Raw genomic sequence first — 22,511 nt, forward strand, 5'->3', positions numbered from 1 at the left:
CAGTGGTATAAATACCCCTCCATCCCTAGGCTTGATCCTTCTTCCTCTTCTCATTCACATCTCAGGATCAAGCCTCCTGGGGCTTACTACAAGAAGTATGTTGTCTATAGGCTTCCTAGCCAGACCATCTCAATCTTCTTTATATTTATATCCCCAAGAGATGGGGGACCTAAGCAAGCCCAATACCAGGATAAAGGACGTTCATGATCTGCCAAACACCGTTAGTCTTGCCGGGATCGTTTACATCCTATACCTCGTCGGGCAGGTTGTGGTTAATTCTATGACTCACTTCCACAAGCTGAAAGATACTCGCAGAGTAAGTTTAATTGATATCCCTCCCCTATATTGAGAGCAGTTAGAAGGATATCACTCAGACCTGAATACTAATAGTCACTATAGGAAGACGGCGAAATGTACCATGGATCCCGAGAGCATATGCTACGGTCTGACATAGCTGAAGTCGCCGATATGCGGTCATTGAAGAACACGAGAGCGAAATGGCTGGATGCGAGCAAGGTAATTACTTTGCACTCGACATCAAGGTCACGCCAATTTATGAGAATGAAAAGAATATTCTCATGGCTTTCCTATATCAACCCAGTCACATAGGGTTCTTTGCTACCGCTGGTGATTCGTCGTCGTCTGCACCGAGGTTGTCAAGTCCCACTTCCGATGGAGCTTCGCTCCGCGAGTTGACGGACTTACCCAGGTCATTACGGCTATCGGTCGAACCTTTGGACGTGAATCGGGGTCACCCGATGAGCTATCCTTTGGAGATGATGGCGGGCCGGATCGAAGGGTGGAAGTGAGTGATGCAGCAGAGACGGTCAGGCAAGTCCAATTCCTTCTGCGGTATGGTGATTATGCTGGCATGGTGTGGAATGTTCTACGTCGGATCTCGCTACGACACGCGTCTGCCAGACTCTGTCGTCTCATTCGATGCCGACCTTGACGTTGGTGGAGAAGACCAGGATGATGGAGCATTGCCAGGCGGGACCCCCGCAAACTCTGATGCGACTGATCAATCGCGATTGTACCTATGCCTGGCCCAATGAAAAGTCCAACTCAATGGAGGTGTGTTATCTTGGATGAATCAAAGAAAGAGAATACTATCGGTACCTTGGGTGGATCTTACATGAAACTAAAGGTCAGTATTGCAAAAGCTAGAGTTGAGTATTATATTAATGATATAATAGAACATTGACAACAAACCATTGACGTTCGTTTCTGACAACCGTCCTCGCCGACGGTATTTGTACTTCTGTTTCTTACCTGAATGCAAAGAGCCGAGGAATCAGTGGCGAAAAAGGTTAAAGCCACGCGTTATCGGCCCTCCGCCGGCGGGTACCTTAATCGGTCAATACTGGTTACATTAGCCCGTTGTGTTTTAGGATCGGAACTCTGATATGTACGACACTCTAAGAACTGGGTGTGGAATCGACGGCGATCAATCTACCCAACAACAGGGAGGAGATTCGAATCGACGAGCCTATGGCAAGGTCGGCAATCAAGGTGTACGCGTTGCGGAATAAGCTCTGCCACAGCAGCAATCTTCGAGGTACCCGCCCCGGAGACATCACAGTGCAGTACGATGCCAGGCCTATAGGATTTAGCGGCACTCGTCGAGACTCGTTCCTTCCCTTTCGGGGTCGTGAGTCATTCCCTTCCCCAGATCTCCGAAGCTGACTGTACGGACCATCATTGCGATTGGTCCCGGTCCAGCTTCAACCCCACAACCTTATTCCTGAACCAGACGGAATCGACCAATCACGATGGTTCCACCACGAAACGCAGCGATCGGCAAGGGTAAGCCCGCGACAGTGCTAGATCGACATGAAGAAGAACCGGTTGATCCCGAAACCTCAAACCCTGCTGGTATACATGCCCTCGTTGAAAGTATCGAGCATGATGATGCCGGAGAAGGCCCTTTCAATGTCCGTGCGATCCTCGACGCGAATGATGATTGAATTCTATATTCTAATTAAAAAGAATGAAGCTTCTATTTAGATTAGAGAATAAGAACAAAAAAAGTAAACAAACCCTCGACTTTGGCGTTATTAGCACACTCTAACCAACTGAGCTATGGAACCCTTAACCTTTGATAAAATAGTTTCTTTTACTTGATCTATGTAAAAAGATAGAGAACAGACTCAGATATAGCTTTCAGTTCTATATGCCATACCTATACTGTATGCGCTATAGCACCTTACAATCTTTATCCGACACAATTCGGTTGTCTACTATGGGATTTATATTACTGTTATGTCTTTTTTGGTGTCTTTTTGGTATATCCTATACTGCTTTTTGGAGCCTTTTGATACTATTATTATATGACTTTTATACATAGAAAAAAGAAGAAAAACCGGTTCAATACTATGGAGTTACCATGGAGTTACTATGGAGCATATGCTTGCATATAGTATCTCTTTTAATGCGATATCACTTCCTTTTACTAGACTCACTTGAACTTACTTTCAACTCATCTAGATATATGTCCAATCTATTCGCTGGATATGGAACTACAAAATGGATAGGATAACCCCGTCTATATTCGCACTCAATGATAATGTAATACGGATTACTGTACAATATAGAAACCAATCAAACGAACACGGATATTCAAGTCATCAGTCAACGCGCGATTAACACGCGAGCCTGGTTGATTAAATACCCGTCCACCCTCCACCCCTAGGCTTCTTCGGTCATCAGCTCTCATCCCTTGATCCTTCATCCTCTCATTCGCACCTTAGGATCAAGCATCCTAGGGCTCACACAAGAAATATGTTGACTATAGGCTTCCTAGCCAGACCATCTCAGTCTTCTTTTCATTTACACCCTCCAGGAGGCTTGATCCTTCTTCTTCTCATTCGCATCTCAGGATCAAGCCTCCTGGGGCGTAACTGCAACATATCTATTTTCTGTGGTCAGTATTGGGTCTACTTGAGGCTTCTTAGCCGGACATCTCAATCCTAGTTCTACTTTCATATCGCTTGTTACGATCTGAAGGATCGATGGGTCGTTCTTGCCTGTGTGAGGAGCAAACATTCCTTCCTACTAAGCGAGCATAAGCGAGTATATCTGCATTTGCGTTGTTTGACACGAGACGCACAAAACCATCTCGGCTCATCGTTGGTCTTTTCTTTTCTTCTCCTTTTCTTCTTCATACTGATTGTTCGTTAGAATGCACTCTTTGTTCAATAAGGTGCATAACCTCGCTTATCTCGTCGACACTGTCTGTGCCTGAGGGTCACCACCATTGTTTGCCCACAAACGTTCCTGACAAATTCTTTCTTTCGCTTTCATCACCACCCATCTTCCTTTTTCTTTCAACTCAACCATCGATACCTTTGTCTATTCGCATCTATCCTTGGACCAGCGTGGCTGCGTTTTCATCTTTGTTCCAACCTGACTACACACCAAAGGAACACCGTCCAGATACCAAAGCGGAAACAAACATCGCTTTCTGGAATGACCACAACTAACATGGTCTTGGATATGTGGCCATTGCAGGGCATGAGAACGAAATGGCTGGATGCGAGGAAGGCAATTACTTTGCAGTGGATGTCAAGGCCACGCCAAGATATGAGAGTGAAAACAACATTTCCATGGCTTTCCTGGATCTACCCAGTCATATTACGACTCAACGCAACAAACCAATTGTCTTGGCGTGCACCGCATCGAAAATCACGAAGTCACATTCACTGCCTTGGAAAGTCTCGATCATTTGAATGGATAGATCAAGCCAGCTATTGGCACGTTTGTTCGACTCTTTCAATATTAAATCGTCTCGCCCGCTAGCCTATCTTGCTTTTAGCTAGCAGCACGAAAGGGCCGAGAGATATTTGAAAGAGGCGGACAGATGTGCCAACAACTGGCTTGGTCTATCCATTCAAACGATCTTGGCTTTCCAGGGCAATGAGTGTGACTTTGTGATTTTCGATGCGGTACGCGCCAAGACGATTGGCTTAAGCAAACTTCCGACGCTCATATTGCGCTGGCCTCTGGATTGTCTAATCTGACCATATGTCCTGAGAATCAATCCCGTTGCCCAAGTCTCAAGCTACATTCAACAAGTTTGTGAGTTCGAAGCAGTTGAAAACGACTCTCAACAAACCCGAGAGTCAGTCGTTATCGGACATTCCTCGGGATACACGTGCTCATCGCATGCCCAGTTGCGTGCTACTCGACTCGTCACGTTCTTGGCATGGAAGGAACGGGGCATGGACCGCACTTTCATATGCCTCCCATACTGGAACACTCATTTGCATGGTTTGGCAAGAACACCTACAAAGCTATGCAATCGGGACGCAAGTAACACTACTCTTCATGTGTTGAATCTTGCTCTTTCTACTACCGCTAGTCAGTCTGCTACTGCTGAGCCTCATATCACGGGTAGGTGTTCAAGTTCGGCACTGCTGCGTTGGGTCAGAAGTGACAGAATCGACATGACCGATGAACCTTCATTTTCTACTGTATTTCTACCTCTAGAATTGAATCAACTTGCCTACCATATACATACTCTAAGTGCATTGGATTGATACATACTATACATGTATATGCTCCATGGCAACTCTAGCCAATGAGGGTTATGCCCCGATGGCATAATACTTAGTCGCCCAAATAATAGTATGTTCCATTCCATTCCAACCTTGGAAGTATTTCTATTGCAATAGATACTACTACCTGAATGGATAAAATCAAAGTTCAACTCCAGCACCTATGCCCGACCACCACCAGCCCACAACAACAACAACCCCAACTAACTCTCCCCAAAGGCACTTTGCACAGATCCATATCTAGAAAAGTCAGTATATATCCATATATCCCATCCACTCATAAAACTCACCCTTGAGGACACTGGCTACCCAACGCAACACTACCACTACGCATGTAGCAGACCTTAGCCTCCTGACACGCGGCAGTAGTGCACGTAGGACTCTTAACACTCTTCTTCCCCTGATAAGTATTATGCAAACTAACCAGCTCCAAATCCCTCTCCATAGCCTCAGTAACCCGATGCCAGAAAGTTGCATTCAACGGCGCGTCCTCGTCCCACGCAGCTGCGGATCCGTACGCGTCGCGGGTAGAATATTCAATCTCAAAGGTCGGACCCGTGTGCTCCAGAGCCGGGAATTCCGAGACATTACTGTAGAAGGTGTATGCTTCGTAGATATTGAAGTCGCCAGTGTCGACTTCGTAGAGACGGAAACCGCTGTTGAGGTTTGTCAGGGGTGTTATGCTAGGCATGATCCAGCCGGTGGTGAGGGCGTTATCGGCGTTCTGCGCAGTCCCGTTGTTGGCGTAGTACACCATGAATTGGTCTTCATGGGTGTGTCCGAAGAAGACGTTGGCGATTACGTGTGGCGAGTAGCGGTCTACGATCTGGTAGAATAGATCGGTTGGATTGGGGAGGGGGTTGGTTCCGTCCCAGCCGCTGAGGACGTGGCCGATTATCCAGACGCGCTCGCCGGCGTCCTCGGCTTTTTGCAGTTCTTCGATCATCCAGGAGAATACGCCTGAGTTGTCGGGGTTGGTGGTGTTGATGAATGTTAGGAAGTTGGTCCGGTACCAGAAGTCTGGGAGAGTGAGCGGGTGAATACTAAATGAGGTATGATAACATACCTGTGTTGAATGCGAGAATGCGCAGTCCGTAGTGCGTCTTCACGGAGTATCCGCCATAATGCGTTCTCGCTTCATCGGCGGTCTCACGACTAATCCAGCCTTCGTGGCGCCACAGTCCGGCCAGGTGCTCGTAATTCCAGCTTTGCTGTTCTCCTAGACGGCCAGGGAGGTTGTGAGGAGAGTCGATATTTGCAGGACTGGTGTCATGATTTCCAAGTGCCGCAAAGACAGGACCAGAGAGATAGTGCTTAAACATGCCGTTAATGCTGGTCTCTGTATACTGGGTCAATGCCTTGGAGATCTGGGATGCCGGATCATGCGATACCAGATCGCCAGTATAAATCGACCATGCAAGGTGCTCGTCGTGTTTTCCTTTGCCAGTCCCAGTCAGAGGACCAACAGCTTGCAAAGCAGCAAGACCCAAGTCGTATGGGGTATCGCACATGAAAGAGCCATACGAAGAGGCCGAAAGCAGCGGGCTGTCTTCGGAAAGGTCGTTGGAGTTGTCACTCCGACAGCAGAGGCTAGACGTGCAGTTTGCCTCGGAACTAACGGCATACCGGGCATCGAGATGGAAGTCTGACAGATGCAGTACCTTGACCCGCTCGCCACTTGCCTTGGGAACCTGAGCATCTGCAGGCTTGGGCTTGGGAAAAAGCTTGGTCGTGTCAAGCGGGCTGGTAGTTGGCGCACTACAAAACTTGCTGCTGAGAGAATGGCAGATGTATTCACCATCCAATCCTTCTACATCAGCATATGCCAGCACCTGCGTCCAGATCGCACCAAAGGTGTTTGTGGCGAAATCTTGCTCGCACGTCTCATTGGCATGGAAGCCAAAAGCCTTGCATAGGCTGACCATGGCGTTCGGAACAAAAGTCGGGGCATGCAATGCTGCAGGCTTCGCTGCGGCTAGAGCGTTCTTGCATTTGGTGCAATTGTCTTCTGAACTCGACTTGATGATGTTGGTCACATTGGATAGTGCTTCTTGAAACAGCCTATACCTCTTCTTGGCAGACATGTGAGTTCGCGGCATAGGGAAGTAGACCTCATCTTGATTGTCCGGGATGTTGTCGGGATCCGTCAGTTCATAGGGAAAGGTGAGATCCAACACTGGATCGTAGATAATCGGCTGGGGTTGTTGGGTTGGCTGAGCCGGGGAAACATAGTAGGATCTTGCATTGGCATTAGCATATATGTCTGAGCCCACCAGACTATCAGCAGTAACCATACGAGAATGCAGAGGTCGGAAACCCAGCAGCAGCCACATAAGATGCGTCACCAGGGAGTGAGACAGCAGAAGCAAGGTTCAAGATTAGAGATGTAGTCCCCAGCACGGCCAGGGCTATCTTGGATAGACCCGAGTGCGCCATTGATGCAGGCGAATGAGATAAAACAGAGGAGAATGAGAGATAAGCAAGGAAGAAAAGAGGTATTTACATATTTACATACTTGTGTACTGATGTGCAACATAATCGCAGGTCCGATGCACGTGGTGGTCTATACCTATGGGATTCATCCGTCCCCTTTCCCGTGGCGCAGCGATCTACACGGCATTGCTTGATTCATCCTAGTTCCTGGATGTGGAATTCCTCTAATTGCTCTTTATTACACCTAAGCCCTAATGTAGTATATTAGCTGGATGCTAGGCAGTCGAAGCTTTACTATATGTTCAATTGCAAGTCAATTGCACATCGTACAAATATTAAATTGTGTTGAGTCTGAACACGCTATTTAGGATCTAAAGTCTGGGTGGATACGGCAATTTTGGGTCTCGCGCCAACCGTCGGGTTAACCATCTGCCATGAATCTTAATGTTTCTTATTAATATATGGGAATGGATTGCTATGATACGGGGTTAATATAATCAGATCCTAATAAAAGACCGATCCTCTACCTACTCCTCATCGACCAATCATATAAAGTCTTATCATTAATCCAAATAGTGTAGGTAAACGTAAACAATGCAGTCTTATAAACCACCTAGAGATATAGAGATGCCGGGATTTGTATGGGGCCAAAGGCTTCGCGCAATGAACTCAAAAACCTGCCGTAGGTGGAGGTGGACTTTTGTACGTAAGAGAAAAGTGAGGTTGACAACCCTAGTACAATTATATTATTTTGAGCCCAGTGGCTTCCTATCTAGCATAAACTCATTGAGTGGCCAGTCTCTCATGGACTTTTGATTTAGATACATGAAAACAATGGTATCCCAATTCCAAATCCCACCGATCATGCCGCGAAGGCTTAACGTCCAAGCTGTTCTGTGTGACCACTATAATGATATAGGGCCAGCGACTGAAGATGCATGCACGGAACCCGATAGCGAGCGGTGGGAAGCGGGTCAACTTCCAGATGATGGATTAATGGTGTATCCGTGCGGGAGAGCAGCAATAGTGTGGTTGGCTCGAGCAGACTGAGACGATCTGTTCGTGCTCATATAGGACATCCATAGGAAGAACACTACCCTGTTGGCATTCCCAAGGGGAATTGGGAGAAACGGAGGATGCAGATAGTGACAAGCGGGATAGAGAAGTGTCGTGGACGTGAGAAGTTTGGGAGCCAGACAGGCTGCGTGCTGCTGAGCGCAGGCTGGTCTTGGATTGCTGGAGGCCGAGGTACTCGAAGCCTGTTGAGCTTGTCGACTTTTGAATGTCGGAGGTGATGGACTCGATTCGGCGACGAAGAGTAATTAGGGATTCCAAAAGCGAGCGACAAGTATCAATTGTAACGCCATGTCGCTGTGCAGCATAGATATTGGACTGCAATATTTCTTCGCGGGCGTTGAATCAACTTTGCGCTTGTTCATCAGAACTTGCTCAGGACGGCACCGCAGGCACATAGAAATGAAAGGCATGCTGATGTATTCGCCGTGACAGTCATGGAATGCACTGCCAAATAAAATGGTTGCCTGGAATCTTGCTCGGACTGCATTTTTGTCGGAAGACCATGGCCTGGCGAGCATGGACAAAGACTGCAATTTAATTATCGAGAGCGCCAGAGATCAATGGCATAGTGTCGCCCGCCCAGAAAGAGAAAAGAAAGACCCGAGGCCGATCTTCAGATCGACCTCCACAGCCAGTCTAATCATGGGAGCCACTGGACGATCCACCAGAAGGGGCCTGCACACAGACAAGTTCGACCATGATATCATTTGGGTTGTCTGGCGGTACACTATTATAAGAAGGAGCGCGACTGATGATGCCCACAGCCACCTGGGAAGCCTGCTTGTGGGCGCTCATGTGATCGAGATACCAGACCTGCCAAGGCCAAGCGCCCGAGCCAGGTGGCATGATAGTAACGTTCTGATCGGGGACTCGTTCACTGGCGAAATCTAGCAAGGTTAGAACATAACGCTAGGCAGAAAGAATAATCGACATACTTTGGACCGGAATAGCGGCGACGTCGAGAGTGGGCGGCGGACACGAAGTCAGCGTCGGCGGCTGGATCAACATGTTGTTGAGAACGGCCTCGAGAGGTTTGGAATAGTACTGGCCCGACACGGCAAGAAGATATATAGCATTCTGCAGGGCGGTTTTCAGATCACGGGAACAATCAGCGCCCCAGATCCCATCGCAGCCATTGTTCGCGCCAGAAGGGGTGCCGGTCAAATTGCCGATCCTGAGACCGATTTCGGACGTGCGATTTGAGTCGACGGCACTGAGGTTGATATTATTATTTTGATATCCCAGCCAAAACGCCGTCTTGGTCATGGGGCCTTCGCCCTTGCCGGAGGAACTGGCATCAAAGCCGTAGTAGAGCGTGACGGGGTCCGAGAATAAAGGTTTGAGGTCGAAGCGGATTGCGGTCTGAGCGAGGGAATCGATACAGCCATTATTCCAGAACGAGCAGAACTGAGCGGATACCGATTGTAGTAACACCAACAGGGCTAGAGATAGGCTCAAATGGAAAGCCATGTCCAGGTTATATGTCCAGCGAGAGTGACCGCGGAGGCCCTCAAAGTCAGGATAATCGAGAGCAGAGGTAGGGCGAGGTCATTACGGGGAAAGGAGGTAATAAAGGGTGGGAGATTAACTGATAAAAGGCCGTCAACGGAAGCCAGGGAAACGGGTCCCCGCAATACCTACTAGGGTCTGAAGAGAATGAGGCTAGTGCCAGTGGAAAGCCCCCCAAAAAAGGGTCTGATTGTTATTTCGGGGTCCTAGGGAGAACGAATAATTGGCGCTGCCGGTCGAACTTGGGAAAAAGAAAAGAAAAGAAAGTGCCGAGCCCTTGCCAAGGAGAAAACCAAATATACAGATTGTTGCGACTTGTATGTATTATTTCCGGTTTCTCGCATTCTTGTGAGAGAGATGTGATGGGGGATAACTCGGGTACCTGCTGGGTACCTGGGAGGTACCTGCTGCACAGAGTGGGTTTAGGGGACCAACAAGTCTCCTGGATGTACCCCCTTGATTGGAAAGGGAATCTTATTTTCAGCGCTAAACCAGAAGTCCCCGCATTGCTGTCCCAAAGGGGAAGTTATTGGTGTCGATCAGCCACAGGGTAAAGCAGGGTCCAGCCACTTAGATGCGACCGATGCCTCACACTTGGCACTGTGGTGTATTGGTATTGTATTGGTATTCTATCGATCCTTTCCTTTTCCGCGTTTAAGGTCAGATCTCCCGGATTTGCATGACCTCATGTTCATTCCAGACGTTAGAATTGCTAGTTAGAGTATTCTGTACTTTGGCAATAATAATAACACAACACCCAATCCACACCCGGATGAGATCTGTGCGATATGCACGTCGTGATGCATACCAGATATGTATGATCCTTGCCTGTGCTCCGATAGGCTCGACGGTAATAGCTCCTCTGACGTAAGAAAAAAGCCTGAAATAATTGGCACTCGCTGCGTCATTCGGTTTCAACGTCTGAAACACTCTCTCATTGGACGTTGCGATCTCGGGTTCGCATGTTTTCAGCCAGAGGGTTCTTGGCTGACTCGGCTGTGTTATCGCGAGACACCGGAGTCCACTTAATCCAGTAACCCTCCGTATTCACGTTACTCCGTGCTCGGAGAAATCCCTCGGAAACAAGATTAATTGGAATGCCGGCTTACCTTCTAACTTTCAGGTATGTACTAACATTCTGGGCATGGAATATTCGAAAATTCGATACAAAGTAAAGCTAACTGATTTTGAGTAGGGAACTAAATTAGGAAGGTAAGAACAGACTTTTCAACTAACAAGCCGAGCGTATATTAGGGAGTTCAAAACAATACTTCTCGAATGTCACACAATTTCACATTTCACAGCCTCAGTCCACGTGATCTAGGCTGTCATCGGCGGAGTTATTAGCCACAGGTATCTCTCGACGTCGGCGCTTTGTGCCTTTTTAAATTGTCAAGTGGGTCATTCATTTGCGAGTGAGACTGAGTACCGGGCACGCCGTACTTGTCGATGGCCTAGAGGCAAGAGGTGTGGCATGTCAACAATGCGCGTTGTCGGTCATCCTGTCTTGCAGCTGGCTGATCTCCATACTATACTAAACAAACATGAATTGACGGTAAACGAAAGGTGATTGAAACTTTCTTCTGTTAGAAATTAGAAGGCCAGGTGTGCAGGTACATATACATACTTCAACACTTTTGGCTTCAGGTCATATCACCGAAGCTAGTCGCGGTGTGGTCGCATGGGCCAGACACGTCCGGCGAAAGTGGTACTATTGACGAATCGGAAGCGACACACTCGATGACCACCAGTTCGCCAAGCTCCATAGAATATCACCACACCGGCAGTGGCGAGAAAAAAATCCAAAAATCCAAGAACACAAAGATAGAAAATTGATGCATATTGTACAATGAACCAAATGAGCGTTAACATGCTCCCCTTAACATAATGTACATCCCCGAGGCTTTGCCCCATGCAAACAGTTAGACATATACAAATTCGAAGATCAACAATCAAAATTGGAGGGAGAGTTTCGATCACATCCCCACGCCAGAACTCCACGCTTGAAACCAGAATGCAATGATCGGTAGCTTACCCAAAACCTGACAGTCCAAATCAGAAATGGACGTCAATCACTTGTCGTTCTCAATGGAACGATCCTTGCCGTGCAGCCAGACACGCTTCCAGGGACCGTCAGGTCCGAAAGCTGCCTCTCGGTCTTGGCGCATGCCTTCCAGGACACCAACAACACCGCCACTGCGCAGACGCTCAAGGACAATGTGCATGCCCTGCTTGCTCTTCAACACGGCCTCCTTAGTCCGACTCACACCGATGAGCTCAATAGTCCGCTGGATGCCGGCAGTGGAGAAGGACGCGAAGAATCCCTTGCGAGGCTCTTCCTCTTCATGTTCCCCAGTGTCCTGCTTCTTCTTCCCGAGCAGCTTTCCCTGACCGAGTCGGGAGCGGAAGGTAACCGTAGTCTTGACATGAGTCTGTTCACTTTTGTCGAGACCATCGAGGGCCAGGCGGTCTTCCTGGGACAGGAGTCGCTTGTAGCATTGCTTCTCGACCACGCTCAGGATGCCCGTCCACTCCATGTTGCGGGACTCGGTCTCCATCCACCCCTCCTTGGCGTCAACAGTGGTCTTCTCGAGGATATAGCTCTGGCCGGAACTGTCTGAGCCGCCCATGCCTTTTGGCAGAAGCTTTAGAATTCCAGAGGGGATCTTGGACTTTTTGAGGTGTAGTCGGATGGTGTGCAGACGCTCGGTCTTGGGGTCGACGTATCGGTCAATGACATCGGTGGTGAGGACATGGCGGGAATAAGGGTTAGGATAGCGGAGGAAGTAGGCGAGGGACACGGCAGGGAAGGAGTAATCGTAGGTGAAATTGTTTTCGAAAAACTTCATGATGGCATTCGGTGATTCATGTAGATGGATTGAGGAGAAAGAGCAAGGAGTCGTCTGATCCAGCACTTTTTGCCTGGGCGAGCAAAGGTAGAAGTGGGGATCCAAGGGGATTAATAGTTATTCCGGGGAATCGAATGCTTAAGATCACATGCATCTCACGTGGTCCGGGGATTAGGCCTATCATCGGCCCGCAATAGCTAAACGATGTAGACCACTCTTTGTGTCCAATTGAAGCCAAGCTGATCAATTTGACTCTAAGACAAATATGAATACTGAAGGAGGATTCTGCATAAGTATGGATCCAATACAGTCAAGTCCGACACAGATTCTATACTCCATGTACATAAAGGAGGTCACGCGCCCTCTGAAATCGACATCCAATTCACCCAAAGTAGCGGTCAAGAACAAACTAGAACCCAACTTATGATACTACGAGCTATGACAGGCTATCAACGAGGCTTCTCAAGATCCATACATGAACAGTAGAGAGACACACCAAACAGGAAACCAGGTTAGGCTCGGATAGATACGTTTCCGCGCAATCTCACGTGATATCAATGTTTCACCCGTTACCCGGATGTGTATTGCAAGCCCCTTTATAGGCCAACACATCCCAGGCTAGGCAGAGGCTTAAATCGCGAATCGAATTCGAGGCTCATTCAATACAACGCAGAAATGGTCCAGTTTCTTGATTGATCTTCATCCTCTACCTTTATAAACATACACACAGCTACCGATCCCGTCCAGACAATATGGAGACTCGTATCCGTATCAACATTACCGCTCGGCAAGGCCAACTGCCATGAGTGGTCCGATGCCCTCAAGGCAAACCGTACCCCAGAAAAGGCGCCCTCCCGAGCCGATTCTCGAGGTCGAAAGTGGATTCCACCGTGTCCAATGTGAACGGAGAACGGGTAGAAGGCCTTCCGTCGCCAAAATGGACAAATATTTAAACGAGGTCGTCGATTTCACTCGAGATTCACTCACTTTTATTCCTATCTATCATAGTCCTCCCTCACAATGTCTGAACATATCCTCGCAGGAAAGACATGCCTCGTCACCGGTGGCGGCGGCGGCCTAGGCAAAGCAATCGCAACACACTTCCTCGAAGCCGGCGCCAACGTCGTAATCTGCGATGTGAACGAGGAACGTCTGCAAGCGACCTCAGCCGAACTCTCCCCCAAGGGTCCCCTGAAGGCCATCAAGACGGATATCACCCAGACCAGCGAAGTGGAGAGCCTGTTTGAAACGCTGATTGGCGAGTTCGGCAAAATCGACGTCCTCGTCAACAACGCCGGCATCATGGACCACTTCGACCCGATCGGCGATCTGGACATGGAGCTTTGGGATCGCGTCTTGGCGATTAATCTCACTGCCCCGGCTCTGCTGAGTAAATTGGCTGTTCGGAACATGCTGGCGCAGCCGAAGCCGGATGGGCGCATTATTAATATTGTTTCTGTTGCTGGGAAGGCTGGATGGGCTAGTGGTATGTTCTGATTGAGATCTCTACTGGATGATGATTTGAGATTGACTTCTTTTAGGTGCGGCCTATACGGCTAGCAAGCACGGCCTGGTCGGATTGACCAAGAGCACGGCTGCGTACTATGGCAACAAGGGCATCAAGTGCAATGCTTTGATGATGGGCGGCATGGAAACCAACATTGCGGATGCGTTTAGCAAGGGAATGCATATGGGGGGCTATGAGAAGATGATCGGTGTCCTCAATGCCATCCAAGCTCCCCCCGTCGATGTGAATGAAGTTGCTGGGTTCTGTGTGAACATGACATATGGAAAGGGCGCCGGCCAGATCAACGGCGCGACCATCGCTATTGATAACGGCTGGACTTCTGTCGTCGGGTAGACTACGAGTATATAGGCATGTTCTTCTCCTAATAGTGTATATATACAACATACATACATCCATTAACAGCTCGAAAAAACCAAATCAATTCAAAACACCTCCCATCCTCACCCTCACACAAAACTAAGTAACCAACGGATTCGGCTTCGGCGGTTCCTGCTCCCACCTCTCCACACCACCCGGAATATCAACAACAGCATGCTGACACCAAATATGCACAGCGGTCCTCATCATCCCCCTATCCAAATCCTCCAAACACCCCCCCTTAACATTCGTAATCGCCGAAAACGCTGGCTGTTCGCCCGGCGCAGGCACCGCATCCCGGAAGCGATGCAAAAGCCGCGCGCCACACCCCCTGCAGAAAAGACACTCCAATTCGCGTCCCTTGAGCGTGACGCGCGTGTAGCTGTCCACCAGACCCGACGCGGACTCCGGGAGCTCGAAGTACGGGAATGTGGCGGTGATGCCGAATGCGGATGAGCTTTGGTGCTGGCATTCGGTGCAGTGGCAGATCCAGAGTTTTAGGGGTTTGTCGGTTGGCGTCGTGAATTGGATCTGGCCGCATTGGCAGCGCGCTTTCATTCCCATGGTGGTGGGTGGGATGCGACTGGTCTAATTAGGTGGTGAGGGGCAGATATGGGTTTTGGGGACGGAGTTACCCGTCTAGTTACGGGTGGCGCGGGTGGGACTGCAACGTTGTACGGGTTGACATATCGGAAGGCTTGGGTTGGTATGTTGTTGAATCAGTGTTACTATCTATATAACAGCCTTGTTGTCATTGTGAATCTGATTATCGAAGTCTTACGTCGTTGGACGGCTATATAAGCACCCACTATTCTTGTAGTAGATATAGATAGGTTTCTTTGTAGAAGAACCAGGATTACTACCTACAATAATCGGAAATGTTTATTCTACCAATCCACGTTATGCAACCTCAATTCCATTGAAGGGATTATCCCGAGTATTCATTCTGTAGTGTAGAAACAACCTCGATCTTAAATGTCAAACTTAACCCGTGTAATGCTCAAAAACCGCTTTCATCATCCTCGCATCTAATTAACCTTGAAATATCTCTTTGAAGGAAACTTCAAAGTTTACCCTCACTGCACTTCTTGATAATAGCAATAGCCCCAGGAGCCTCGTCCCAAGCTTCATATGTAAAATTCAAAGCCATCTGCATCTGTTCCACGCTCCCGATCGAAAACCTCATAGGCTTAGCGTCCAAATGCTTACCTGGGTTCATCAGGGCCGGCCAGAAATGTGCGTTCAATTTGTGGACATCGTTGTACAAAGCGCGAATTTGCGCCTTTAGTCTCCCGATTTCCACGCGCTTGTCGCAAGTGATGATATTGGGGTTATTGCTGATAGTCGACGGACAGAAGCCGAGTTCCGGCATGTGCGTCATACCATCCGGACGTCCCATGTCTTCCAGGAGCCCCTGCAGCACCTGCAACACCTTGATCTTGACTAAAGTCACGGCCACGAGATGAGGCAGATCAATCCACCTGCCGCAGAAGATATCGACGGGCTCGAGCGGATTGGCGTTCCTGACGTCCAGGTACGGCAGGGTATTGTTACCCCAGTCATAGTCGTCCTGCTGGCCGGTGGTCGCCCACCACTTCAGGAAATCGTAGCACTCCTGGTCCTGCTGGAGGCGGATCATCAGGCTGGGGATGACGTCCCGCGAGCCCATGTTGTCGCCTCGGGAGAGATACAGATTGTCTATCAGGATGTTGAGCTGTTTCTGGAGCGACTCGACATGGTTAACGGCGGTCATGGTATCTGAAAGGGCAGCGCGGTAGCGCATGTAAGGGCGGGTCTCGTGGATCTTCCAGAAATGGCCGATGCCGTAGGTAAAGATATTATCGGGGTGGTCCCGTAGGACCCGTTCTTCATTCTCCATAGTAATGCGACATCTGCGGATTGCGCTACACGCGGACTTGTGCTTCCGGCGGTGCGCGGTCTGGTGTTCGACGCTGCAGTATAGCATCACTCTGCAGCCGGAGCAGCGGAGAACTCTATCATCCTTGCCGCATACACCACAGCCCGAGGGGAGTGGCATTTTCTTCCTAGCCGCTGCAGAAGAGGGGGATAAGAACAGTTCGGTGTAGGGGCCGGTAAAGGGTTTCCAGCTCTGTGAATGAAGACCGGAATGCTTAGGGTGTAAATGAGAAAGGGCGCAGAGGGAAGTATTGGGAGATGGGAAATGGAGGAGGTGTTAGGTTATTTATTCTGGACATTCTTTAGTTAGGAGTTGATAATGCCTGTCTGCCTTCAAAGCCAGGCCACAATATAGTTAGGCGATAACGTACCCCACCAGGGCAAAACACAGAGCAAACGCGCTAATTTGCAATTTGATATCTCAACGGTTGTTTGAATGGTGTGATCCTTGCAATCTCATTTTTATATTACCTCTCGTCACCTGAGTGCGTTTCAGGAAAGTTAATATAACAGTGACTGGGTAGAGTGGAGTAGACCAAAATGAAGCTTTTACTATAGACTACTCTAAATGCTTATCCATATCGACGAGTAATGAAATCAAGGAGACATATGGTTAAAATATAGTATTGCATTTACTGTGCTCTCAATTTTACATCTGCTGATATCCATGGATGGACGTGAGACATGCGGCATCGTTTCTATCCACTATTCCAAGAATAGCTCGCACGAAGCATAGACGTTTAATATGAAAACCCTACCTAAACTAGCATCTTTCCCATCTAGCCCTTTGACAAAGTACACCATCTTCACATTCCTTCACATTCCTTCACTTTCAGTTCCTGTGCCAACGCCTTTGGCCAGCAGTCCAAAACCTTATCGCACTGGTTTCTTGCCACTGACAGCATTACTGCATTACTGCATTGTGCTCACAGGCGCATGTGCATACATATGCAGGGAAACAAATAGTCCAAACCTTGGCCTCTAAACACACAGCACCCGAATCATTGACGAGCAGAACCGATATAATCACACCAACGGTCACGCTTCGAAGAAAAAAAAAGTCGAAAGATCGACAGATCACCCTGTGGCAGGGCCGCGCAAATCCAACTGGCGGTCTGAATCCACGACCTCCCCCCACTCCTGGCGTCGTCAAATCAGCTGACAGCCTTAACCCACCAGCCACACTAGATCAACACTAGATCCTGCTAGTATCCGTATCGGTGTGCATCGTACACGTTCGTTGTGAAAGGCGGTCGGACGGAGACTGAGCTTATTAAACCCATACTCTGCTGATTAATGTGATTATCAACGAGGTTAGGGCTCTCATTGGTCGCGGACAGGAACATTGTAAAATTTGTCGACGATTAGGTTTCTCAGTCTGGAGTTTCAGGGGGGATGGCTGCGGGGAGACTGCCGAGAAGTCTATGCGGTAGACAACATAACATGCGGTATGGACTTGGCCAAGTGAATCCTTGTCGTGACGATGGGGCAGGTAGTGGGGGGACGGCCTTAGCCCCGGTCTAGTGTTGTAGAGATTTCATCGTCGAATGTTATATCAAGAGAACAGTCCTGGGCTAGACTTAATTCCTATAGTAGAAATGTACCTTACTCTTTAACTCTCATCTTCATAACAAGCTTGATCATGTTCTATTTCTTGCTAGGCAGTGCGGTGGCCTATAACCTAGTCATGGTTATCTACCGGCTTCATTTCCACAAGCTCAGTAGGTTCCCGGGGCCTCGTCTCGCGGCCGCAAGCGGGCTGTATGAGATCTACTTTTCGGTCTGGGGTCCGGGCATTTTCGACCACGAGATTGACCTCATGCACCGGAAGTTTGGTACGCCGTGTCTGGTATCTCCGGGGAAAGATATTGGATCTGATACTTTCTAGGTCCGGTTGTTCGTATTACTCCCGATGAAATCCACATCCAGGAGCCTTCCAGCTATTCCGACGGTTGGATCAAAGGTACGGAGGAAGTGGAACCTGGCTATCAAGGACGCAGCGTCCATAGTTTCCAGTACAAGAGACCGTCAATCTCCCGAATGCGATGTCTACTTCGGGCGAAAGTCAATGAGATGATCAACCCCTTGATCGAGAAACACCATGTGGATAGAATGTTTAGCGCAAGGTCTCGACTATTTCTTATCTGTCCTTGGAGTAAGAAGAAAGTTCAGTCAATTGGAGAAAGAGAAAGTGAAAGTGAAGACGGAGGAGCTCGTTCTTTGCAGTGTTAAGTTTGACTCCAACTCTCGGACATTTCAATTCTCCGAATCGCATCCGACATCTGGTTGAAGGTGGAGTCGACCAATTGATTCAATTGCATATTGGAAGATCTGAGAGTTGAGCTCGCACATGGTTAACCCCGCGAGATTGTGGAGTTTGGCCTTTCTTGGCCCTTCGTCGAGCGAATGGACGGCAGTTCCCACCAACGGCCATGTTCCATCCACGATCCGGACAGATCGGGGTTTATCGGGGGTAAAAAGAACACAAAGAACCAGAGGCAATTCCGGAAGAAAGCCAAGAAAAGATCCAAAGGACAACGAAAGCCTTTTTTTCGAGCTGAACGTCTTGGGAATGCCCCGCTTCGGCGATTCTGCCATTTTTAAAGAAAAAAACGCCAGCAAGCCACTTGGTCAATTCCTCTCAATTCCTCTCAATTCCTCTCCATTTTATTCTCATCTCATCTCTGCACATACATCCTACATCTATTAAATCATCATGGTATGTTGCCGAATTTCCTGACTCCAGAACACCGAAGACCCTGCAGATCCCAAGCCAGAACTAACAAAACATCAACAGCCTCACGCCGACTCCTCCTATTTCACCCCCGGCAGCTCCAAGGCCGAAATATACGAACAGCTCCTGCTGTCCACACAAGGTCTCCTAGACGGCCAACGGAATTGGGTCAGGTGAGTGACAGCACAAACCAAAAAATGCTTCAACAACCCTCGAAACCTTACAACCTCTAACAACGAACCTAGCAACCTCTCCAACGTCGCCTCCCTCCTCTGGCACGCCTACGGCTCTCTCCCAGCCCCCTCCTCATCCGTCAACTGGGCCGGCTTCTACATCCGCGACGACAAATTCCCCGCCCTCGCCTCGCCCGTCTCCTCGCCGCCCTTGCCAGGCGCACCCGGGTACGGCGGTGTCATCATCTCAACCACATACTCTTGCTCGGGCGACCAGATCCTGCTCCTCGGGCCGTTCCAGGGAAAGCCCGCGTGCCAGGAGATTAAGTTCGGGAAGGGCGTTTGCGGCACGGCGGCTGCGAAGCAGGAGACGGTTATCGTGCCTGATGTGCTGACTTTCCCGGGGCATATTGCTTGTGATGCGGAGAGTCGGAGTGAGATTGTGGTGCCTATTTTGGTGAATGGTGAGGTTAGTACTTTTTCCACTTCCTGGTGGGGTTGGGCACAAGCGGGTTTTGGGCAATAATATATACTTACGTTCTCATTTTAGACGGTCGCTATTATTGATATCGACTGCACTGAGCCTTCTGGGTTTGATGATGTGGATAAGGAGTACTTGGAGAAATTGGCTGCTTTGTTGGCTGAGCACTGCGATTGGTAAAAGTTAACATAATTTTGTTTTTATAATGGTTACGACAGATACGGACTTGGGTAAATGATATTGTACGTTTTATGATCGTGATTTCTTCCTACGTAGAGTCTGCAACATGCTCTGCTGTAGTTCACTCCTTACTTTAAAAATCTACGGAGTTGATATCATCCGTGTATCTTCACATTGACAGTATGGAATAGGGATTGAAAAGTCTTGCTGTATTGTATTGTATGCGCTGTAAGTTTATTCGTCGCGAGGATTGAAAATGTAATGCAAACCAGCAAGCCGAAATATAAAACGACAGTCGACCTGCGCGAGATATGTCGGAAACAATAGATACAATGCAGGCCAAATACCGAGCGAACTCATCACGCTGGGTGCAGAAATGGAAAGAGAAAACGCCGAGACCGAGACGGTAAAAAGGTATAGAGCACAAGGAAATCGAAAATCGCTAACATGCACAAGAACATCACATATTGAGCAAACTCATTTGCCGACGCATGGGACTCGGCGACAGAGCATCCCCGTCTTCGCTGGGACCGATGCCGCTGTCTGGACCAGCGAGCACGGTGTCCATGTCGATGTCCCACTGTTCGTCTTCATTGGGATCAGTGTTCACTTCCGCCTCGGCTTCGCCGCCATCCCAGCTCTTTTGGACCGCGCCGCGCGTGTTCCAGCGCAGAGCACGCTGGACGCTGGTGAACCATTCGTTGTTGTTGGAAACGACGGTCGGGAATGGGTACTGGCTGGCTTCGACTGTGACGTAGTCGCCCTGGCGGAGTTCGACACGGCCCTTGCCGTCAAAGGCGCAGTAAGCGGTGGATCGAGAGGATTTGGGGACGGCAATACGGAGGAGGTGGGAGTCGGAGAGGACCATTGGGCGGAAGGAGAGGGTGTGTGGGCAGATTGGGGTGAGGAGGATGCCCGGGATGGACGGATGCATGAGAGATCCGCCGGCGGACAGAGAATATGCCGTGGAACCAGTCGGCGTCGAGAAGATACAGCCGTCTGCTTGGACGACTGTTAGCAGCTCGTCGTCGGCGTAGAGCTCCAGGTTCGACACGTAGGGGGACGGGCCGCGGTCGATGACGAGCTCGTTCAGTACTTCGAATTGCTCGCCCTCTTCAACAGCGCCCAGCTCTGCTCCTTTGCTCCGGTCTTTCCGATATACGGTACATGTGAACCGCATGCGCAGATTGACGCGCATGCCCACCTCGCCCATAACGGCATTAAGCTGTGATTTGTAATCGGCAAACTCGAAATTTGTGAGGAAGCCCAGGCTGCCTAGCGAAAAGCAGAGCACGGGCGGAACCACGCGCTGGAAGAGCCACGATGTGAAAAGAACGGTACCGTCACCACCAAGGGTCAGCACCAAGTCGAACTTATCTGGCGATGTCCAGCACAGATCCGGTGTCCAGAAATGTAACATCTGCGCAAACATCGGGTCTTTCTGCAATAGCCCCGGAGCGTCAAATCGCTTCGAATTGCGCAGCTTCGCATCTACATAGACATTGACTCCTAGTTCACTTCCGTATCTTGCGGTCGAAAGTAGCCACTCGGCAACTTCCCGGGTCAAGAGCACCAGGCTGTTATCACGCGCCTTGGTAACAATCATGACATTTCGCACCGCTCGCTTGATAGGTCGTCGCTGTAGTTGCTTCGACACTTCACGAACACCAGTCGCTGTCTGAACCAGTCGCGAATGTGACAGCCACTCGTCGTCGGCGATTTCCTCCAACACCTTTTTTATGTTGACGGCATCATCGAAGCGTTGGTGGAAATAACATGGCGATTGCAGTATCAGACGAGCCGCGGCAGGTGAACGATCGAGATATCCGCTCAATTGAAAATTCGATAGCGCAGTCGAGATATTCTGGGGGAGTCATTGCTCCCCCGCCGTGGTCGGTTCTCCGAAGGCGGGGAAGTCTGAGCGGATTTATTCGCGAGCATACTCGACACAGAACCCGACATATCGGTATTATTGGTGATGATCGTAGCCCGGGAGGCCAGGGCTTTCAAAATTGTCTGTCGCGGTATGCAGTCGGTGGACAACGCTTTCTTCGATCGCCGGCTAGTCGACTTCCGAAACTGCTGTAGTGTTGAGTAAGGCAGCGACAAGGCGGCTTCCTGAACCGATTCGGATACGTGTATAGGTAGCACGTTGTCGGCTCCAGGGAGATCTGGCTTGGTCTGGGGCAAGGGTTCTATGCTGAGGGCATCTCGGAGGAGCGCCGGTCTGGGTGGGGACGATAGAGAGGGGGGAGACGTTCGCGCTGTAGATAGACTCGGGAGTGTGTCAGACCGTAGATGATCGCGGCTGGACGCCATCGGCTTATGCGGCAGGTAAATAAGATGGAATAATCAGGAAAAGTGCTCGGATGTAACGGGGTTTGCGGATCCGAAGTCTTGAGATGCTGTGTCCCCCGTCAGTCGTGGACCCAGGTATTGCTTCTAGCGTATTCCACACTCTTTTTTGGGTTTTTTCAGGGGGAATTCCTTTTCTTATTTGGTATAATAACGACAAGGATGATGGACTGGGTGTGGGTTGGGATTAGGGTAGAGATTGAAGAGATTGACAAGGATTGGGATTGGCAAGGCACATCCAAGAAAAATGGGATTCCTGTTTAGGAAGACCACGGACCTCGATCATCACATTAGTACACGAGATTATTTAGATTGCGTTCTGCAATTCCCAGATTCCCCAGATAATCCTCTCATTGGCGAGT

General features: G+C 49.3%; 10 protein-coding genes across 10 annotated transcripts; 4 read left to right on the top strand and 6 right to left on the bottom strand.

Annotated features, from left to right (window-relative positions):
* Positions 1-160: 160 nt before the first annotated feature.
* N7518_003247 (uncharacterized protein) lies at positions 161-1,055 on the top strand (the record flags this gene model as incomplete). The annotated part of the gene is made up of 4 exons (XM_057184174.1): positions 161-316; positions 400-516; positions 710-857; positions 922-1,055. The coding sequence occupies 4 exons, from the start codon at positions 161-163 to the stop codon at positions 1,053-1,055; spliced, it is 555 nt and encodes a 184-aa protein (XP_057045624.1).
* A 3,704-nt stretch (positions 1,056-4,759) lies between these two features.
* On the bottom strand, positions 4,760-6,992 carry N7518_003248 (PPN1 endopolyphosphatase family protein; the record flags this gene model as incomplete). The annotated part of the gene is given in 5 exon segments (XM_057184175.1): positions 4,760-4,796; positions 4,847-4,956; positions 4,981-5,576; positions 5,623-6,833; positions 6,853-6,992. The coding sequence occupies 5 exon segments, from the start codon at positions 6,990-6,992 to the stop codon at positions 4,760-4,762; spliced, it is 2,094 nt and encodes a 697-aa protein (XP_057045625.1).
* A 1,710-nt stretch (positions 6,993-8,702) lies between these two features.
* Positions 8,703-9,536, bottom strand: N7518_003249 (uncharacterized protein; the record flags this gene model as incomplete). Its single annotated transcript, XM_057184176.1, has 2 exons — positions 8,703-8,953; positions 9,002-9,536. 2 exons carry the CDS (start codon positions 9,534-9,536, stop codon positions 8,703-8,705), a joined length of 786 nt encoding a protein of 261 aa, XP_057045626.1.
* A 2,111-nt stretch (positions 9,537-11,647) lies between these two features.
* N7518_003250 (MSF1 domain protein) lies at positions 11,648-12,424 on the bottom strand (the record flags this gene model as incomplete). The annotated part of the gene is made up of 1 exon (XM_057184177.1): positions 11,648-12,424. One exon carries the CDS (start codon positions 12,422-12,424, stop codon positions 11,648-11,650), a length of 777 nt encoding a protein of 258 aa, XP_057045627.1.
* A 1,020-nt stretch (positions 12,425-13,444) lies between these two features.
* N7518_003251 (SDR family NAD(P)-dependent oxidoreductase) lies at positions 13,445-14,285 on the top strand (the record flags this gene model as incomplete). Its single annotated transcript, XM_057184178.1, has 2 exons — positions 13,445-13,910; positions 13,966-14,285. The coding sequence occupies 2 exons, from the start codon at positions 13,445-13,447 to the stop codon at positions 14,283-14,285; spliced, it is 786 nt and encodes a 261-aa protein (XP_057045628.1).
* Positions 14,286-14,408: 123 nt separating this feature from the next.
* On the bottom strand, positions 14,409-14,873 carry N7518_003252 (GFA family protein; the record flags this gene model as incomplete). Its single annotated transcript, XM_057184179.1, has 1 exon — positions 14,409-14,873. The coding sequence occupies one exon, from the start codon at positions 14,871-14,873 to the stop codon at positions 14,409-14,411; it is 465 nt and encodes a 154-aa protein (XP_057045629.1).
* A 499-nt stretch (positions 14,874-15,372) lies between these two features.
* Positions 15,373-16,347, bottom strand: N7518_003253 (zinc finger MYND domain-containing protein; the record flags this gene model as incomplete). Its single annotated transcript, XM_057184180.1, has 1 exon — positions 15,373-16,347. The coding sequence occupies one exon, from the start codon at positions 16,345-16,347 to the stop codon at positions 15,373-15,375; it is 975 nt and encodes a 324-aa protein (XP_057045630.1).
* A 1,521-nt stretch (positions 16,348-17,868) lies between these two features.
* On the top strand, positions 17,869-18,458 carry N7518_003254 (uncharacterized protein; the record flags this gene model as incomplete). Its single annotated transcript, XM_057184181.1, has 2 exons — positions 17,869-18,061; positions 18,115-18,458. The coding sequence occupies 2 exons, from the start codon at positions 17,869-17,871 to the stop codon at positions 18,456-18,458; spliced, it is 537 nt and encodes a 178-aa protein (XP_057045631.1).
* Positions 18,459-18,942: 484 nt separating this feature from the next.
* On the top strand, positions 18,943-19,794 carry N7518_003255 (GAF domain-containing protein; the record flags this gene model as incomplete). Its single annotated transcript, XM_057184182.1, has 4 exons — positions 18,943-18,945; positions 19,024-19,133; positions 19,206-19,602; positions 19,684-19,794. The coding sequence occupies 4 exons, from the start codon at positions 18,943-18,945 to the stop codon at positions 19,792-19,794; spliced, it is 621 nt and encodes a 206-aa protein (XP_057045632.1).
* A 460-nt stretch (positions 19,795-20,254) lies between these two features.
* Positions 20,255-22,113, bottom strand: N7518_003256 (putative NAD+ kinase Utr1; the record flags this gene model as incomplete). Its single annotated transcript, XM_057184183.1, has 2 exons — positions 20,255-21,658; positions 21,745-22,113. The coding sequence occupies 2 exons, from the start codon at positions 22,111-22,113 to the stop codon at positions 20,255-20,257; spliced, it is 1,773 nt and encodes a 590-aa protein (XP_057045633.1).
* Between the last annotated feature and the right edge of the window lie 398 nt (positions 22,114-22,511).

Source organism: Penicillium psychrosexuale, assembly GCF_028828465.1.
Source record: "Penicillium psychrosexuale strain IBT 29551 chromosome Unknown utg000002l, whole genome shotgun sequence".
Lineage (NCBI taxonomy): Eukaryota > Fungi > Ascomycota > Eurotiomycetes > Eurotiales > Aspergillaceae > Penicillium > Penicillium psychrosexuale.